At 51.1% G+C, this 15,456-nt stretch overlaps 1 protein-coding gene across 6 annotated transcripts in view; it reads right to left on the bottom strand.

Moving 5' to 3' along the window:
- SGSM1 (small G protein signaling modulator 1) overlaps positions 1-14,738 on the bottom strand; it is a 37,706-nt gene extending 22,968 nt beyond the window's left edge. For 4 of the 6 annotated variants that reach the window (XM_071816165.1, XM_071816166.1, XM_065851869.2 and 1 more), the window contains exons 1-5: positions 14,665-14,738; positions 14,535-14,578; positions 4,677-4,752; positions 1,134-1,296; positions 195-347 (exon numbers count right to left, since the gene is read on the bottom strand). In XM_071816165.1, coding sequence (XP_071672266.1) covers positions 195-347; positions 1,134-1,296; positions 4,677-4,752; positions 14,535-14,578; positions 14,665-14,683 — 455 coding nt within the window. In that variant the 5' untranslated portion in view covers positions 14,684-14,738. Of the gene's footprint in view, positions 1-194; positions 348-1,133; positions 1,297-4,676; positions 4,753-5,238; positions 5,432-14,534; positions 14,579-14,664 lie in introns of those variants that run through there. The other 2 variants (XM_071816168.1, XM_071816170.1) reach the window with 2 other exon arrangements.
- Between the last annotated feature and the right edge of the window lie 718 nt (positions 14,739-15,456).

The raw sequence follows: 15,456 nt of genomic DNA, 5'->3' as shown, positions 1-15,456 counted from the left end.
AGGCCACCAGCAGCAGGGTATCAATCAGAGTCCCCATGATGGGCACAGAGTGATACAACTGTCCTGTCCCACCCAGGGACTTCTCTGGTCCACTCAGACCCAAGCTCAGCCAGCAAAACATCCAGCACCATCAGAAGGGGCAGATGCTGGGTGTGACTGGGATGGGAAAATGGTTGGGCTGTGCCAGCACTCACCTGCTGTTTTCTACCAAGTAATGCACGATTTTATCCAAGACCTTTTCAAATAGGGCTGTGCGGATCCAGAGGTGCTTGATGGCTTGAGGAGACAGGTTGGGCAGCTTCGGCACCTTGCGCACATTCTCCGTGATGCCTTGGACTTGATTTCGTCTTTAGAGGTACAAAGCAAAAGACAAGAACATCACCAGTTCATCGCCAAGCACAGCAGGAGCCCAGGACACTCGTGGCACCTCGTGGGGCACAACACTGGAGTTTCAGTGGTGACAACCATGGTGGCTGGGGGATGCCAAGGAAACCACGTGCGGACATGGCTCTGGAGGCTGCTCCCTTCATCTATTCACCTCCCACTCCAGAAGGTCCATGTCTGCATTTGAAAACTGATTTCACTAAACCAGTTTCCTGCTGTAAATACAGCCTGGAACCAGTCTCTGCCTCAGCAGAGTCCTCCTACCCACTGGTGCCCCAGGACAGCAGTTCACAAGCAAAGCAGCTTATCTTAGGACAACGTAAAGATTCCTGCCCCTAGGTAGCTGGTCCCTCTCCCATCTCCCTGGTCCCTGTCCAAGGATGAGTAAGCCACTCTCACACAGGCGCTGAATTACTGCAGGTTCAAGCCCTGCACACTGAGGCAGAGACCACATCTGGCTCCAGTTGGCTTAGTGCACTGGGCCATAAACTGTGACAGTTCAGGAGCAAACGTGCTTAGCTGTCCCTGAAGCATGAGACAAGGGGCAGAGGAAGGATGAACTTGCCCATCCAAGCTTAAACCACAACTCAGAATCTCCTAGAGAAGCACCTTCTTCAGTCCAGACATCCAAAGCCCAGGACAGGACTCTGCAGTTCCTGCTTCAGAGGCTCAGGTTGGGAATACCCAAACTACAACCCCACAACCAAATGCGAGTGACCTGTGAAGTAACAGCAACGCTGGCGCCTTACGCGTTCTCAATGAGCTGCTCCAGGTCTTGCACCTTCTTGCAAAGCTCCTCAGCCAGAGGAAAGCTCTTGCCCACCTTCATAAAGAGAGCCGCTATCTTGTTGCTGCGCAGGAATCCTGCCGCCCTCCGCTTCAAGCCGTACAGCACACAGGCTTCCACCGCGGCTGCAACAGAGCAAAGGTGTCACTGGAGCGGCACCACGCGGAGCTCACATCTCCTGCTGCACCCGCGGCCTTGCTCCACCGCAGAAACGGCTCCCAGGAGGAAAGCAGTGCCACGTGCTGTTCCTGCCACGGCAGAGAGATGAGGGAACCCAGATGTCGTCTGACCCGAAGCAGCAGACACTGGTGCGGCTTTTCTGCCTGCAGAGGCATCAGTTCTGCTGACTGCACCGAGGTTCCATTTCAGCTTTGCAAAACAGAAGAAAAATTGAGGGTAATAGAGTCTATTACAAGTTCAGCTACTCTGAACAAAAGGGATGGAAGCAAACACAAACCGTGGGTGTGCCAAGATGTACATAATTCAATGGCGAGTTGACCTATGCTTGCTAAAATAGATCCCAGATCTCCCTGAAATCACCCGAGAGGGACTAGTCGGGCAGACTAACTTGTCTTGGACTCACTTATCTGACCAACTGACAGCCTAAAGAGACCTTAACTAGACTGGGGACCTTAACTAGACTGGGGACCCTAACTAGACTGGGGACCCTAACTAGACTGGGGACCCTAACTAGACTGGCTAAATGGGTCTGAAACCACTTCAGGTGACCAGTCAAGCCATCCTCATTAATCAATGGGCTAGAGAGAAGGACGGGATGTAAAACTACTCAGACAATGCATTTTAAGGTAGAGAACATCCCCACCTTGAGGAAAATGGCCTCATCAGACATGAGACAACCAACAAGCAAGCATCCTCTCCAGGTAGGATAACTGCTTTGCTATGCAGACAAGCTGACGTTCTCCTCCCAGGTTTGTTGCAGATGGTAGAGAAACCAAACAACTCACTGAGGTTTTCCCTTCGGCCCAGTCTGAGGGATGGGTACAGCTGGAACAGGAGAATTTGCCCTGGGCCCCTGTGTTGGGATGGTCCAAGCAAGGAGAAAGGCCAGGATCAAGAGACAGGCACACTGAGGATTTCTAAAGCAGCAGAGGAAATAGGGCAGTGTTTTTTTCACAAAAAAAATCTCAGCACTCACACAAACATTCTCCTGAAAAACCTTGGCAAGAGAGAACCTGGGGATAAACCACAGGCAATGCCAACAGCTCAGTTTGGCTTTGGAGACTCTCCCAGCTCAGTGGTGGCTCAGTTGGCTCCCTACAGCTGGCCCTTGGCAGTAAAGCCCCCGTGCAAGGCTTAGCCTAACTCCCTGCCCGGGCAGGCAGCGAGCGGGGAGCTGGCGATGACTCCACAGAAAGCTGCACACACGTCCAGGCTCTGTTTGCCGGAGTCCCCTGGGAGGGCTCAGGATGGATGTCTAGTGTCAAACACAGACTTATTAAACAGGCTGATCAAAGCAGTGGAAAATTACAGGGACCCATAGTTCTGCAGGCGATTGATCTGGGTCTGAGAAGCAGCTTTCTGGCACACTGACACCCCTCCTTCTCCAGGAACCCCCCAGCCGCGCTGAGCCTTCCCTGCAGCCAGCGGCAGATGCCGATTCACCTCTCGCTTGGAAAGGCATTTTTTCCTACAGCTGAACAGCTCTATGGAGACGTTTTCCTGCAAACCCATCAACATCAGCTCCCAGGGCTGAAGGATGCTCTCATTATCTCTGTGCTGTTCCGTGCCATGTTGAGGTGCTGTAGGACACATCCCATGCTAACAGCAGAAAAGCAACATATTTGGGCCAGCCAAGCCCTGTTCTCCCCAAACCTGCCATTCAGAGCTGCTGGATTCCAAACAAAAACCTGCACAAACCCTTCTGAAGCCCAGACGCACTGCAAATCGCACAGCCCATGCACGGACGGGTGTTCCTACCTGTCCCAGAACATAATTTGCAGCTGCAAAATAAGTCAAACTGTTTCATGGCTTCAGGACCAAACACAAAAAGATCCACCCCTCCCTCACACACTCACATCACCCCATGTCCCTTCATTCATTTGTTCTACGCTCTCAGGCTGAAATACAAGTGACATAGGACAAATCCTCCCTGTGCTCTCCCAAGGGCTCAGAGGCTGGAGCACACAAACTGAGTGCACCTTGTCCATGCTAAATACAGGGGTAATGGTAGTTTCTTTCTTAACCTTATTTTTTTGAGCCCAGCTCCTAACTTACTTATTGTCGCCTCTGCAAATAGACACTGAAGAGATTTTCCCCATCCCTAAGGATGTAACATACAGCAGAGACGCAAGGTGCTCTGTGCAGCTACACCCAGCTAAGGCAGGAGTTTTGATCTTTGGAAAAAGACTAAAGACATTCCTGAGATCCCGAGAGCGCTCTGGCCTAGCACGGTTCAGGCAGCTTTAGCACTGATGTGCACAACAAACCGTGGGCTCCCGCAGCCCCGGCCCCGCTGCTGGTTCTCCATCAGCCTCCCAGGGCCGCGCCAACGTGACAGATGCCAGCTTCTGTTTGTCTGCTTCAAACCTGTCCCTCCCGGGCAAACCGGGGTGGCGGGGGCGGCCGCCCTCTCCTGCCAGTCCACTGGCTCCATGGCGGGGTTTGCGGTACACTGGCTGCGCTGAGGATGAGGAGGGCTCTGCAAGGAAGGCGGCTCTCTCCAGAGAAAAGGGCAGCTCTGCTCAGCAAAGCCAGGCTTGCAGCACACTCTGTTTGGCAGGGAAAGGGGTTATTTATAAGCTCAGGGAGAACCGCAGCACCGAGGAAGGTGCACACACCATTTAAATGAGAGAGTAGCAGACAGAGCAGAAGGTGCAGATACCAGAAGCCAGGGAAAGTGCAGCAGCATCATTAAGAAGCAGAAGGAATCGACGAGCCCTTCGTGCCTGGATGCCTCAGCTCCGTGTCGCAGGAGGCTATAAATAATTCCAGGCTGCGAAGCCTCGTGCTGCACAGAATAGAGAGAATGACTCACACCTTGAAGTCTGTTCTGCTCTTTCGATGCCATGCGGTCGGTAGCGTACAAAGGCAGACAGGCCTGAAACAAGCATCTGCATGTCTTTTGTGTGAGGGCCCAGGAGAAAAGGCAAAATGCAGCCTGTTTGCTCTCCAAAGCAGAAAAGGAGACCTCGCAGCTCCCTTCTCTTTTCTGTGCCTATGTCTGGGGATGCTACAGTCTTACCAGTGGCGACAGTGCTGCATGAGCTGTCTCCAGCAACTTCTTCCCAAGCCACTATAGTTGCCATCACTTCTGTTATTTCCTTCCTAGCCTCCAAATTAGCAAGAGTGCGGCTCCCCCTCCGCACGCTGCAGCGTTTGCTGGGCGGCAGCCGCACGGTCCCAGCTTGTGTTCGATTAATGCTGCCCCTTTGTTTCCCTGGAGTCCCCACCTGGCTCCAGCACCATCCCACCTGCATCCAGGAGACACACACACCCAACACGAAGCAGGTGCTTCATCCCCCGGTTCATGTCAGCAGAGACTCACCGCAGAAGGAGATAATGTGGCTGCTGTCCTCATGCACAAACTTCCTCGTCACCGCCTCCTCCATGATCTGCTTCACCTGTTGAACAGAGGCCCAGTTAGAGAAAACGTTGAATTTCAGCCACAGACCAGAGTGAGGAGACCGGCGGTGGAGCGGGAGCGAGATGCTCTGTTTGCTTTGTTCTGCAAGGAAACCTCCTCCGCTCTCCGACTTGTCAAATCGCCTCTATCGGCACATGAGGTCTCACAGAATCACAGCGTCCTTGCTTGCCATCACCGGCTATCTCAAAAAGTCAGGTATATATATATATATATATATATATAAAAAAAAAAGGCTGTTTTGGTTTTGAGAAGCTTCAAAATGGGAAAACTACAAGCAGAGAATTAACTCTGGGAATTGAGCATCATTTAGATAAAAGACACCTTAATAAGGGTAACCAAATCTCATATGTAATGCTTTTTATAGTGTTATGTTTTTTCATTTTGTGGGGATTTGACAAATTTCACGTGACACAGTCATCCCAAATGACTGCAACTGCCCCTCGATGCCAAATCCCATGATCACCTGGCACCAGATGTGACCAGGAATGCTGTTCGCACAGCGATGCACTCAGCGCTGCCCTCCGACCGAGCCTCTGCCGCTCCGACGCGCTGCTGGCACTCACTTCAGTGCCATTATTCCAAGGGAAGCTGTCCTGTGGGCTGCCCATCAGCGGCACGACGAGGGGAAGAAAATAAATAGAAACCCGCATAAATTAGGAGCGTGACTTTTGCAGACACGAGATGGGAGGGGAGACCTGCCAGGTAAGCAGGCTGGCAAGGACAGACTCCAGCCTCGGAAAACACAGGGGAAAGGTTCACAGCGCTGATGTGGGCGTGAGACAGACTCTGCTGATCAAGATGTTCCCTCTGAAGGCACGGGGAAGAGGAACAAACAGCAGGTCAAGACTTGGCCAAGCAAACCTTGCATGTGTGAGACCTTTAATTGCCTCATTTGGGGAATTAAACTCCTTCGCAAGCCACAATCAAGGTCAGTTATGTGTAGCTGACAGCTCAATAAAGGAAATCCTTTTACGAACACGGATTAAGAAAAAAGCCATATCTACAGCCCGAAGCACCTCTCTGCATGTCAAAGCAAGCAGGTCAGCTTCCCGTGCTGTTCTGAGCCACTGTGACAGGTGACTAAGAGTGCTCAGGATCTGAGATTTTTTCTGCAATGTTGTAATCAGGAACCACCAGTGAACTCAGCATCTCTATGTACCTGCCAAAAGCATAAATTGAGAATTCATCTTTTAAACCCCCCTCCCAAATACTCTTTGGCATCAATGCACATGCTTTGTTACCAGCTTCTGGTTAAAATTAGGAGCATATTCAAGTTAATAATTTCTCAGCCACCTTTCGCATGAACTGGCATGCGGCTGCTCTGATGTATGTCCGAGTCGCAGCCGCCGCAGGACCGGACCATCTGGTTATTTGGTGGCTGTGGAACAACCAGCACAGCAGGACCCCGGCTCTGACCTGGCATCTTGGTCCCAAGGCACCACAAACAACCTGCGCTCTCAAGGCACACACAAAAAAACCCTTCCAAGAGATGCAGCTTAGTGGAAAATTACTCATTGAAATAAAAAAAAAGACTGTATTGACTGAGGTTATCACACTAAGCAAATCAAAGATATCTAAAGAAATAGAAGGGAAACGGCTTTGCAACAAGGGCACGCACCTGAGGGGAAGGGCCAGAGCAGAACGGGAGCAGATATACAAGAAATAGCAGCCAGACACATGGATACGGTCTTGTAAGAGAAAACAAGTGTTACACTGAGAAAGTTTCCAATCAAAGCAATCTCACATTTGCTGACAAATGGACATGACTGGCATGTGTAGCACAGCTCCAGCCCAGAGAACCCCAGACCTCTTGTGGGGCTTCCTGTGCTGCTGTTTGCAGATCCTGAGGGACTGTCCCACTGTCCCCCCCGGGAACACAGGCCCCACAGACCCCACTTGCAGCCATCTGGGACCACAGACCCCACAGACCCCACTGCAGCCATCTGGGACCATAGACCCCACTGCAGCCATCTGCCACCATCTGCCACTGCCCTCCCGGCTCCTCTCCTGAGCCACAGGGTTTGGGACAGAGAGCGCAGGCAAAGCCACGTTTGGCTCACTCCACAGGGAAGCCTTGAACAGTCTCTAAACACGTTGCATTCCAGCATTTTAATGCTAATTCTCATATTGCAGCCAGAACAATCTCAACAAATGAAGCTGCCCACTCTTTATCCAAAGCCAGTGTGAGGAAAATGAGATGTTTGCTCTTCTTTTATTAGAAAGGAAATTAGAACAGCAACTAATAATTTAGATGTAGGTAAACTCAAGAGGAACATCATCAAGTGTTCCACAGCAATGAAACCTCCTGCTGGCTCCAGCTGAGAGCACAGGACAAGTCACCAGAGCAGGGTCACAGGGACACCCTACAACACGGTGTCCACACCAACTCAACAGCATTAACTGCAGTTCCAAAAATACAACAGAAGGCAAGTTAGTCTCAACATCACTCTCTGAATCACTGACTTGTGAACAAGCGAGCTCGTCCTTCTTGGCTTCACATGCGTGTCTGAATTACAAGGAAAACCAATTTTTTTTCCTCCTTGCCCCATCTGCTAAGCCAGATCCAAGAGCCACGGGACATGAGAAGAGCCCTTGGGCTGTGGCATCCAGGGACACCAGGAATCGCGGCACATCCAGCTCGGAGCGGGGCTCTGAGCGTGCACCCCGCGCCCCGGGGAGGGTCCTGGCCCCGAGGTCTCAGCTGCTCCTCTGGCTCCCCTGGGCCCAGCCAGCTCCACCACAGCCAAAACATCACTATTAACATTTGGTTTGACTAAACACTTCTTTATACCCCCTTCGAAAATGAAAACAAACCCTTTCTTATCCAACAGCCCTCAGACAGGGATGCAGGCTTAGCTCTCTCTGCTACACAATTCCCAGGGTTATGCTGCATCTCAAACCCCAATTTTCCTGTAACGAAGCTCCATAACCAGTCCCAGCTGTCATTTACATTGGTGGAGCAAGCCAAATATTACAGCAGTTACAATAACCACCAAGGTGCAGAGATCAGGAGCAAACCAATAACTCTGGGTTTAATTAGTCTAAGGAAATATTGACTCACAACTGTTTTACCTGGCTGGATTTTTCCAGGCAAGCCACAATACAACCTGTACTCCAGATCATTCAGCGATGTTTACAGCCACGGGTTTTCCTAACGTGGTTCTTGCAAAGACTCTCACTGGTAATCGAGGCATTTGTATTGAAGCACAGCACCTCTCAAATATTTGGCCATGCTCATAACCCTGTGGGATTGTCCAAAGGGAGAAAGCATCAGGTATGACCAGGGCAACGGCAGAGCAGAACCAGGTCTGATTTCAGTCCTTGCAGTGGGAATTCCCATAAAGAGAGTCATTTCATATAAATAACAGCTACAATAAAATAAATGCCTCCAGTGATTGAGTTGGTCTCTGCAGAAGTATGTTTTTAGAAACTGCTATTGATCTGGTTTGGTCAGAGACAGCAAAGACCTTCTGCTCAATGTCCATGTAACCTGCATCCTGAAAACAGAAGAATTACAGTAAAAAATACAGTGGAAATTAAGACATCTTCTTAATCTCACCTCTTGTGGGAGGGATGAGATGACAGACACCAGAGCCAGGCGGCTGCACTAGCGGAACCCCCTCCAATTCCACCTTGCCCAGGAGGGCAACAAGCACCCGCAACAACCCCCACATCGGTCATACGGGTTTTAAACTCCATTTGCTTTTCTATGTCGGCTTTTCAAATTCTTTTATGAGCTGGTGTTTTCTCGTTCTTATTGCAGTCTTTAAGTGCCGCTTTGATTATGTATTTGGAAGTTAATTCTAGCACTTAAAAATCCCATTTTATATGTTAGTTTTGGTGCAACAAGTCCATGTGGGCACTCCTTGATGTAATCTGAGCGTTTCTTTAATTGCCTCTCCGAATCAAGGTCTCTTTCCAGGAATAAGCTCTGGTTAAGCTCCACAGGAAACAGTTTCCATACATTGTGCAAGACCTGTCCAAAATGCTAAAGCATGACTTAGTGAAGCAGATGCAGTATTAAGACAATCCCAGGCATGCCTGTATTTGCAGGGACAAACACAACCCACTTGGCTTTGCCACCAGCTCTCCCAGCTAGCATCGCCTGGGCTGGTTTTTGTCTCCAGCTCTTGGGTTGGTTTGTACCAAAGGGGGTTCAGTGTCCAAGGCAAAGCAAGCTCAGAACCTCTGTTCGGCTCTGGGGCACAAAGACACAACCCAAAACTCCAAGTTCTCGACTTCTGGACTGTCCATGCTGGTGCCCACAGAATCGCTGTGAGAGAAAAACCAGCACGGACCATCACACCAGCTGAACTGCAGATAAAAGCCACTTTTTCAGCTAAAGCAGAACTGCTCAGTCCAACACCGCTCACAAAGTAGATTTATCTTCTCATTTGAAAATGAAATGTCTGCCTATTGCCTGTCTTATTGCTACATCATCTTTTTTTTTTTTTTTTTGGCACACTTGTTTATAAAACTCATATTATTGAACTTGGCGTTGTAAGATATAGATTCTTATCTTTACAGCAACAAACACCGTGATTATTCCAAAAGCAAGTTCCAGCCAGACCTTTGTGGCACCATCACAAGCTGCAGCCAAGCTCTGCCACTTAGATAAGAGTTTACTAGCTGCCCATAAAATAACTCCAATCAATTGTGCTCTAATCAGTTAGAATACTGCCAGCTCCAGAGTAAATGACTATTTATACCCAGACTTGAGGGACTCTCCCCAGGTGTCTCAATGGACCAACAGAGAGCAGGGTCCCCTCGCACAGTGGGACAACAGCTCTGACGGCACCAGACTGTTCATATGCACTTGCCCTTAAAGCTGTTTGGCAGCTCCGTGTTCTTGCTGCCACAGTCACATTGATTGCAATCCTCCAGACTGAGACCTTTGGCTTTTCTAAAAGTCTTATTTAATTATTTATCACCACTTACTAAATAAAATACAGCACCTGCTGCAGCTGGGGTACGATCCACGTGACACACGTGGGATTTTCAGGGCAGCCCCAGGAACCACGTGTGCTCACAGCCGGGAACTGGGCTGAGCCTCCTTGGGAGGGTGGGGGGAAGAAGCCATTAATGCATATGAACTCTGAATATTTGGACCGTTTGCTGGAAAGGAGATCAAGAACACGTTAAATGGAGGGGTTCGTAATACCACATTGTACCCTGGGGTAAATGGGAATGATCCCAGAGATGTATGTTTGCTGACAGTATTTTGTACCAGACTTTCCTCACAGGGCAGCAACTTTTGGGCAAAAATCTGTACATGCAATACTAAATTAAGATCACTTAAGATCACATTATAGCTGGTTCTATTCCTGGTGTGCTTGTCAAACGCAAATTTCAATGCCATCTGTTGGCACTGCTGGTACCGCTCGCTGGGAGATGCTCAATAAAGATACTGCAACATTTCAGGGAAAACTTTAGTCATTTCTCTGTTTCCAATGCCTGATTTCAAAGCTTTACCCTGTTTTGTTCTGCACCCATCACACCACAAAGCTGCTGTTTTCCCGGGTGATAAACATTACACTGACAAGCATTTTGGATTCAATTAGCGAACACAGCAAAGCCTGACACTATCTGCACGGAAACCAGGTGCGACTTCCAGCCCCGTCTTGCTTTGAAGTCCTGAATCTGTGCAAAACCAGGTATTTCCACGGCAACGGCCAGGACGCCAGGTGGATGCCATTGTGGCCGCAGAGGAGTGGAGGAAGGAGGCTGCTCGGACACGCAGCTCTGGCTGCCCAAGGCTGGGAAGGGAGATGAAGGAGGAGAAAGCAGCATGAAACCCGCTCCGGCTATGAAAGATCAAGCCAAGGGCTTCTGGAGTATGAGAGCACTCCTGCTCACCACCGCTTCTGTCTTCAAAGGGAGAGAAAATGGTCCCCAGCGATTAGTAATACCCTTTTCAGAAGAGATCGATGCAGGCAATCGAGAAATGCTGCATTAAAGCTGTCTGTTTACTTTTGATATAGGAGTGTTTGAGAAAGGCTGACCTGGGTGCTTCAGAGACATCAGGAGGTCCCTCAGCTTCATTACAAACCTGCAGCTTATCATCCCCATCTTCATTTTGCCTGAACAGTTTTGACAGCTACACTAAGGCCTTTTTTTTTTTTTTATTGGCGTTGAGAACATTTAAAGCTATCAACATTAATTTTTCAGATCTTAATAACATTAAATTAATTTACAATTTTCTACCAATCCAGAATGAAGTAGCTGTCACCGACACCCACAATCTGATATTTTGGAACCACGGGCACACATACATGTTCCAGATAAACAAACCCAGGCTGCAAAAATATTGTTCTTACCAGTCAGTGTGTTATTTAGCCACGAATCAGACAATGTGGCTGCATAGCGGGGGCACTTCATTTGAAGGGTGGGAGGAACAGAGACTGACTGTTGTCCCTATAATGTATGATGAGGGAATTAGTCAACAGCTACAGGGTGACAACCATCCAAGCTGTTAAAAAATAAACAATATATCTGACAGAAGACCAGGGGACATCAGCAAGCAAGCAGGCTGTGGTCAATCAGCGACAGTTTTCAAAAGTTCGAAGAACAGGCAGCAAAATGTTCAACACCGGCACATCAGTTGTTGGCGGGTAAAAGACATAAAGCTACTTGCTGAGTGGCAAGTTAAATGTAAACTAAGTTTTTGCAGAAGAATAAGTAAGACAACTGTTTACTTTCATATTCCATTCAGCTTTTCACACAACTCATTTTCCAGGCACAGTGAACACAGCCCGTATTTCATGGTAACGCCTGCTTCCCCTCCTATTCCTGGATGCAGGGCGATTACCTGAGACAGTCAAAACCACCCTACAGGATTCCCCTCTATTAAAAATGAAACTTGCAAAAGAAAGGGAGGAGCAGGGGTTGCAAGAGTAATATTTTTAGTTGAGAATCCAACATCCTTTTAAACCTGCATATTTCAGGCTCTGGGTCTCTAAAGCAGCCTCATCTCAGCTGATAAAAGCTCTAAAAGAATCAGAGAGGATTTGGTTGTGCTTCTTACCCTGTATACCAGGAAACAGGATTCCTCAGAAAGCCACAGTTCCACTCTTGCCCTTGTAGTTTGCTGACAAACGACTTTGCAGTTTTCAGGATAAGTTTGATTTATTACGACCATATTGGGGTAAAAAAAAAAAAAAAAAAAGAAAAATAGGAAAAAGACACAACTTTTTACTCATTTCAACCTATAAATTTACTTCAGAGCAGGACTTCGTAATAAAAATGCATTAACCATGGCAACAACCAAATATTGAAGTCCATTTGCTCGCTGCGGTGCTTTGGGTAATTTCGATTTAGGGTTTATCTACCTTCTTTAATCAGACCTTGTCTTCACAATATTTGGTTGCTGCAGTTATCGCACTAGGACAACAGATGTGGCGAAGCTTCCCAGGTGTGATCCATGGCTGTTCCCGGGCTCAGTGGAGCTCACCTGCCCCTGAGGACCTCAGCAGATCACACAGAGCCATGGCTGGAGCAAAACCAGAGTGAGAATAAGCAATTTTGTGCAAGGTAATAATTCCAGGAGTGGAAAAAAAATATTTCTGCAGTTATCCCTTTCTGCTATTCCTTGGAGCCTGCACAAGCTCCTGACTTAAGATGAATTCAGCCAAGGAGAGGAAAAAATAACCAAATCAGGAGCAAAACGTGCCTAAAGAGCAGGGAGCAACAGGCAAAAGAAGGCCTCACCAGCTCCCAATTTCAGGGATGTCGCTCAATAATTAACTACATTACCTATGGGATCACGTCTCCCCAGGTGTTTTTAAACCTTGACAGAGCAGAGCACAGGTGGGGGGTGCAGAGCGCAGGTCTGGCAGGGGTCCCCCCGGTGGCTGGGCACGCACAGCCCCAGCATTGTCTGCACTGCACTGAGCCGGGAGGAACGCGAAGGAAGGTACAGAGAACCCACATCCGCACCAACATCCTAAGGCAGAGCCCAGAGCCACGAGACCACCAGAACAACATCTCTGCTCTGCATCAGCCTTTCCTAAAGGGCCGCTGGAGAGATACCAGACTGTGTCAAACACCAACGTCATGGCACCGGGACGCATTGGCTGGCAGCACCTCGCCAGGGCAGAGGGGCTTTCCCCATACATCACCTCTCTCCTTCGATCTTTACTGGCATTCACCAAACCCTTGTATGATACATTTATTTTACCAAAAGCCAGCAGAAGAGCACGTCACAACCCTCAGCTCTCCCCTAGGCACACGCTGCACTTTCTTCAAGCGCTCAGCCCCTGGAAGAAGAGCAAAGGGGGAGCAGCCGGTGCTGAGCGCCAGCACGGGAGATGCTCCCAGGCAGTGACAGTCTGCGGAGGGCACAGCGGCTCTGGGAAGAAGCTGCTGGCTGAGCTGGTTCACCGGCAGGCCCATGGCAATCCTTGCCTCCCATCCTGCAGCATCAGTCGACGCACAGCCTGCTGTTTTGTCTCTCTCCACTCGGGAGGAGTCGCAGACAGACAGTAATAATGAGATGTCAGCTTTATCCACAATGCAAAATAAATGTCATACCCTTTTTCTGGTTTAATAGCTGTTGCTAAGGCAACAAGTAGTATTCCTTACCACCACACCCGGCAGAGGATTAAAGGTGGGAAGTGGTCTGGATGAAGAGCCAAATACACTGCGTTGTCACCCTCCCTGGACCTACCACCCATGGATCCTGTTCACCCCACTCCAGGCAGTGTCCCTAACAGGGTCGTTCCACTTTCCAGAGCCCAAAAGCAGGTCATCAAGATGCTTATAAGACCAGAAACAAAGCATCTCACCCTCCAAAATCCCAGGAGAGGTGACCAAAGACAGGAGGTGACAACAGCTCCCAGTGATCCAGCACTCCATCACGTGGCAGAGCAAAGCCAGGCTCTGATGCAGCGGGTCCCACGCCATTCGACTGCTCCAGAGTCCGCAGTGACGGACGGGAGGCTCAGATGGCCCCACTGGCCACCTCCACGCACAAGAAACGCACGAACTACGTGGCAGAGCAGTGGGAATCTTGGCTCCCTCTCCAGATCCACCATCAGCTCAGTGTTAACGCTACGCACATGACAAACACAAAGCTCTGCACAAATAGAAACAGCTTGAGGCAGCTCAACATAAAACACAGTATAAACTAACAGAGAGTTAAAGATGCCTGAGAAGAGAGGCCAGGGCAGGCAGATGTACGATGCCATCGCCTTGAGCTGCACACACAAACACACATGTGCACGTTCCCCATGTTCTGGGCTGGCAGCCGCAGGCAGCCCTGGCCGTGCGGGCTCCTCAGCTGCCCCCTGCCCTGCAAAGGGCATTTGGCCACAACGGGGGTTCATCTCAGCCCAGTTCCCCGGGGAAGCAGCAGCGGGAGTCGCCCCTTTTTCCCTATGGAAAATCACAACTTGTGAAAGCAGCTCTGCCAGCAGCAAAAGGCAATTTTCAAGAGATGCAGGATGCTGGGGTACCGAAATTCAGTGGTGCTGCAGTGATGCTCTGCCACCGACCCGGGAACCGGGCAGCTCCTGCAGCCCCCGGCTCCCGCTGCGACCCCCGCCCTGCTCGAGGTTGGGTGTTGTGGGGTTTTTTTTTTTGGGGGGGAGGGCTTAAATTCGCTGCAGCAGCCCGGCAGGAGCCACCGGGATGCTGCGGGCAGGCGAACCCGGGCCCGGGGCTCCCCTCCGGGCAGGGTCCCGCCGCAGACGCCCATCACCGCGGGGACATCCACGGGGGGTCCGGGTTTCTCCCCGGGGGCCGCCGCGGTCCTGCACCCACCTCCTTCTTGACGGTGCGCAGCAGCCGCTGCCGGGTCTCCGCCTCTGTGGGGAGAAGCGGGAGAAGCCCGTTAGTGCTCCCCGGCCCGGCCGGACCCCACCCCGCGCCCCCGGTCCGCCGCCCGCCCTACCCGCCGGGGCCGCCGCCATGGCCGCGCTCCTCCGCTCCGCAGCGCCGGTGACTGGCGCGGGGCCGCTCCGCGGGGCCGGGCCGTGCCCACCGGGCCGCACCGCCCACCCGCGCCCGCCGGGGAGGGGCCGCTGCCGCCGCCGCCAATCCGTGTGCGCCGCCGGGCCGCGGGCGCACCGGGAGCACCCAACCGGGCCCGGGCCCTCGGCACGGGGACCGCGCCCGCCCACCGGCCCTCGTGGGGGGTCCTTAACCGCCCCCCCTCCAGTTCCCAGGGACTCATCACCGGGCACCCCCCCACTGGGACACCCCACGCCAGTCCTCCCAGACCTGGGGCCAACGTGCCGACGGGTGCCCGGGGACAGTGACACTCGGGATTGGTGACACGGGGCCGGGGGAGACCTCGGTGCGTGTCCCCCGCACACCCGTTGCTTTCGGGGTTGCAGCCGGCGGGGTCCGGTGTTGAGCGGGGCTTTGGGAGCCCTGGGGGTGACACGGAGATGCAAAGTGACAGTGTCCTCGCAGCCACGCGGCATCCAGAGACCCTCCTGTGGCTCCTCCGCACCGGGAAGGCGATAATGAGCTGAAAAGACCAATTTACAGTAGGTGGCTCCGATCGAAATCACAGCCCCTCCAGAGCGCGCCCTGCTTGGCAGCTCCCAGGAGCACGTCTTCTGTTTTTCTGTTCCCTCGTTCGCTGTTCCAGGACATTTCCATAGAAACAGCATCCCGGCTCCTTCGCAGTCCAGTTTCCAATAACTACAAACCGCATTAGCGTGAGGGCAGTGCCACG

Source organism: Patagioenas fasciata, chromosome 17, assembly GCF_037038585.1.
Source record: "Patagioenas fasciata isolate bPatFas1 chromosome 17, bPatFas1.hap1, whole genome shotgun sequence".
Taxonomy (NCBI): Eukaryota; Metazoa; Chordata; class Aves; order Columbiformes; family Columbidae; genus Patagioenas; species Patagioenas fasciata.
The sequence above is the reverse complement of the archived record's forward strand: the minus strand, read 5'-3'. Positions and strand labels throughout refer to the sequence as shown.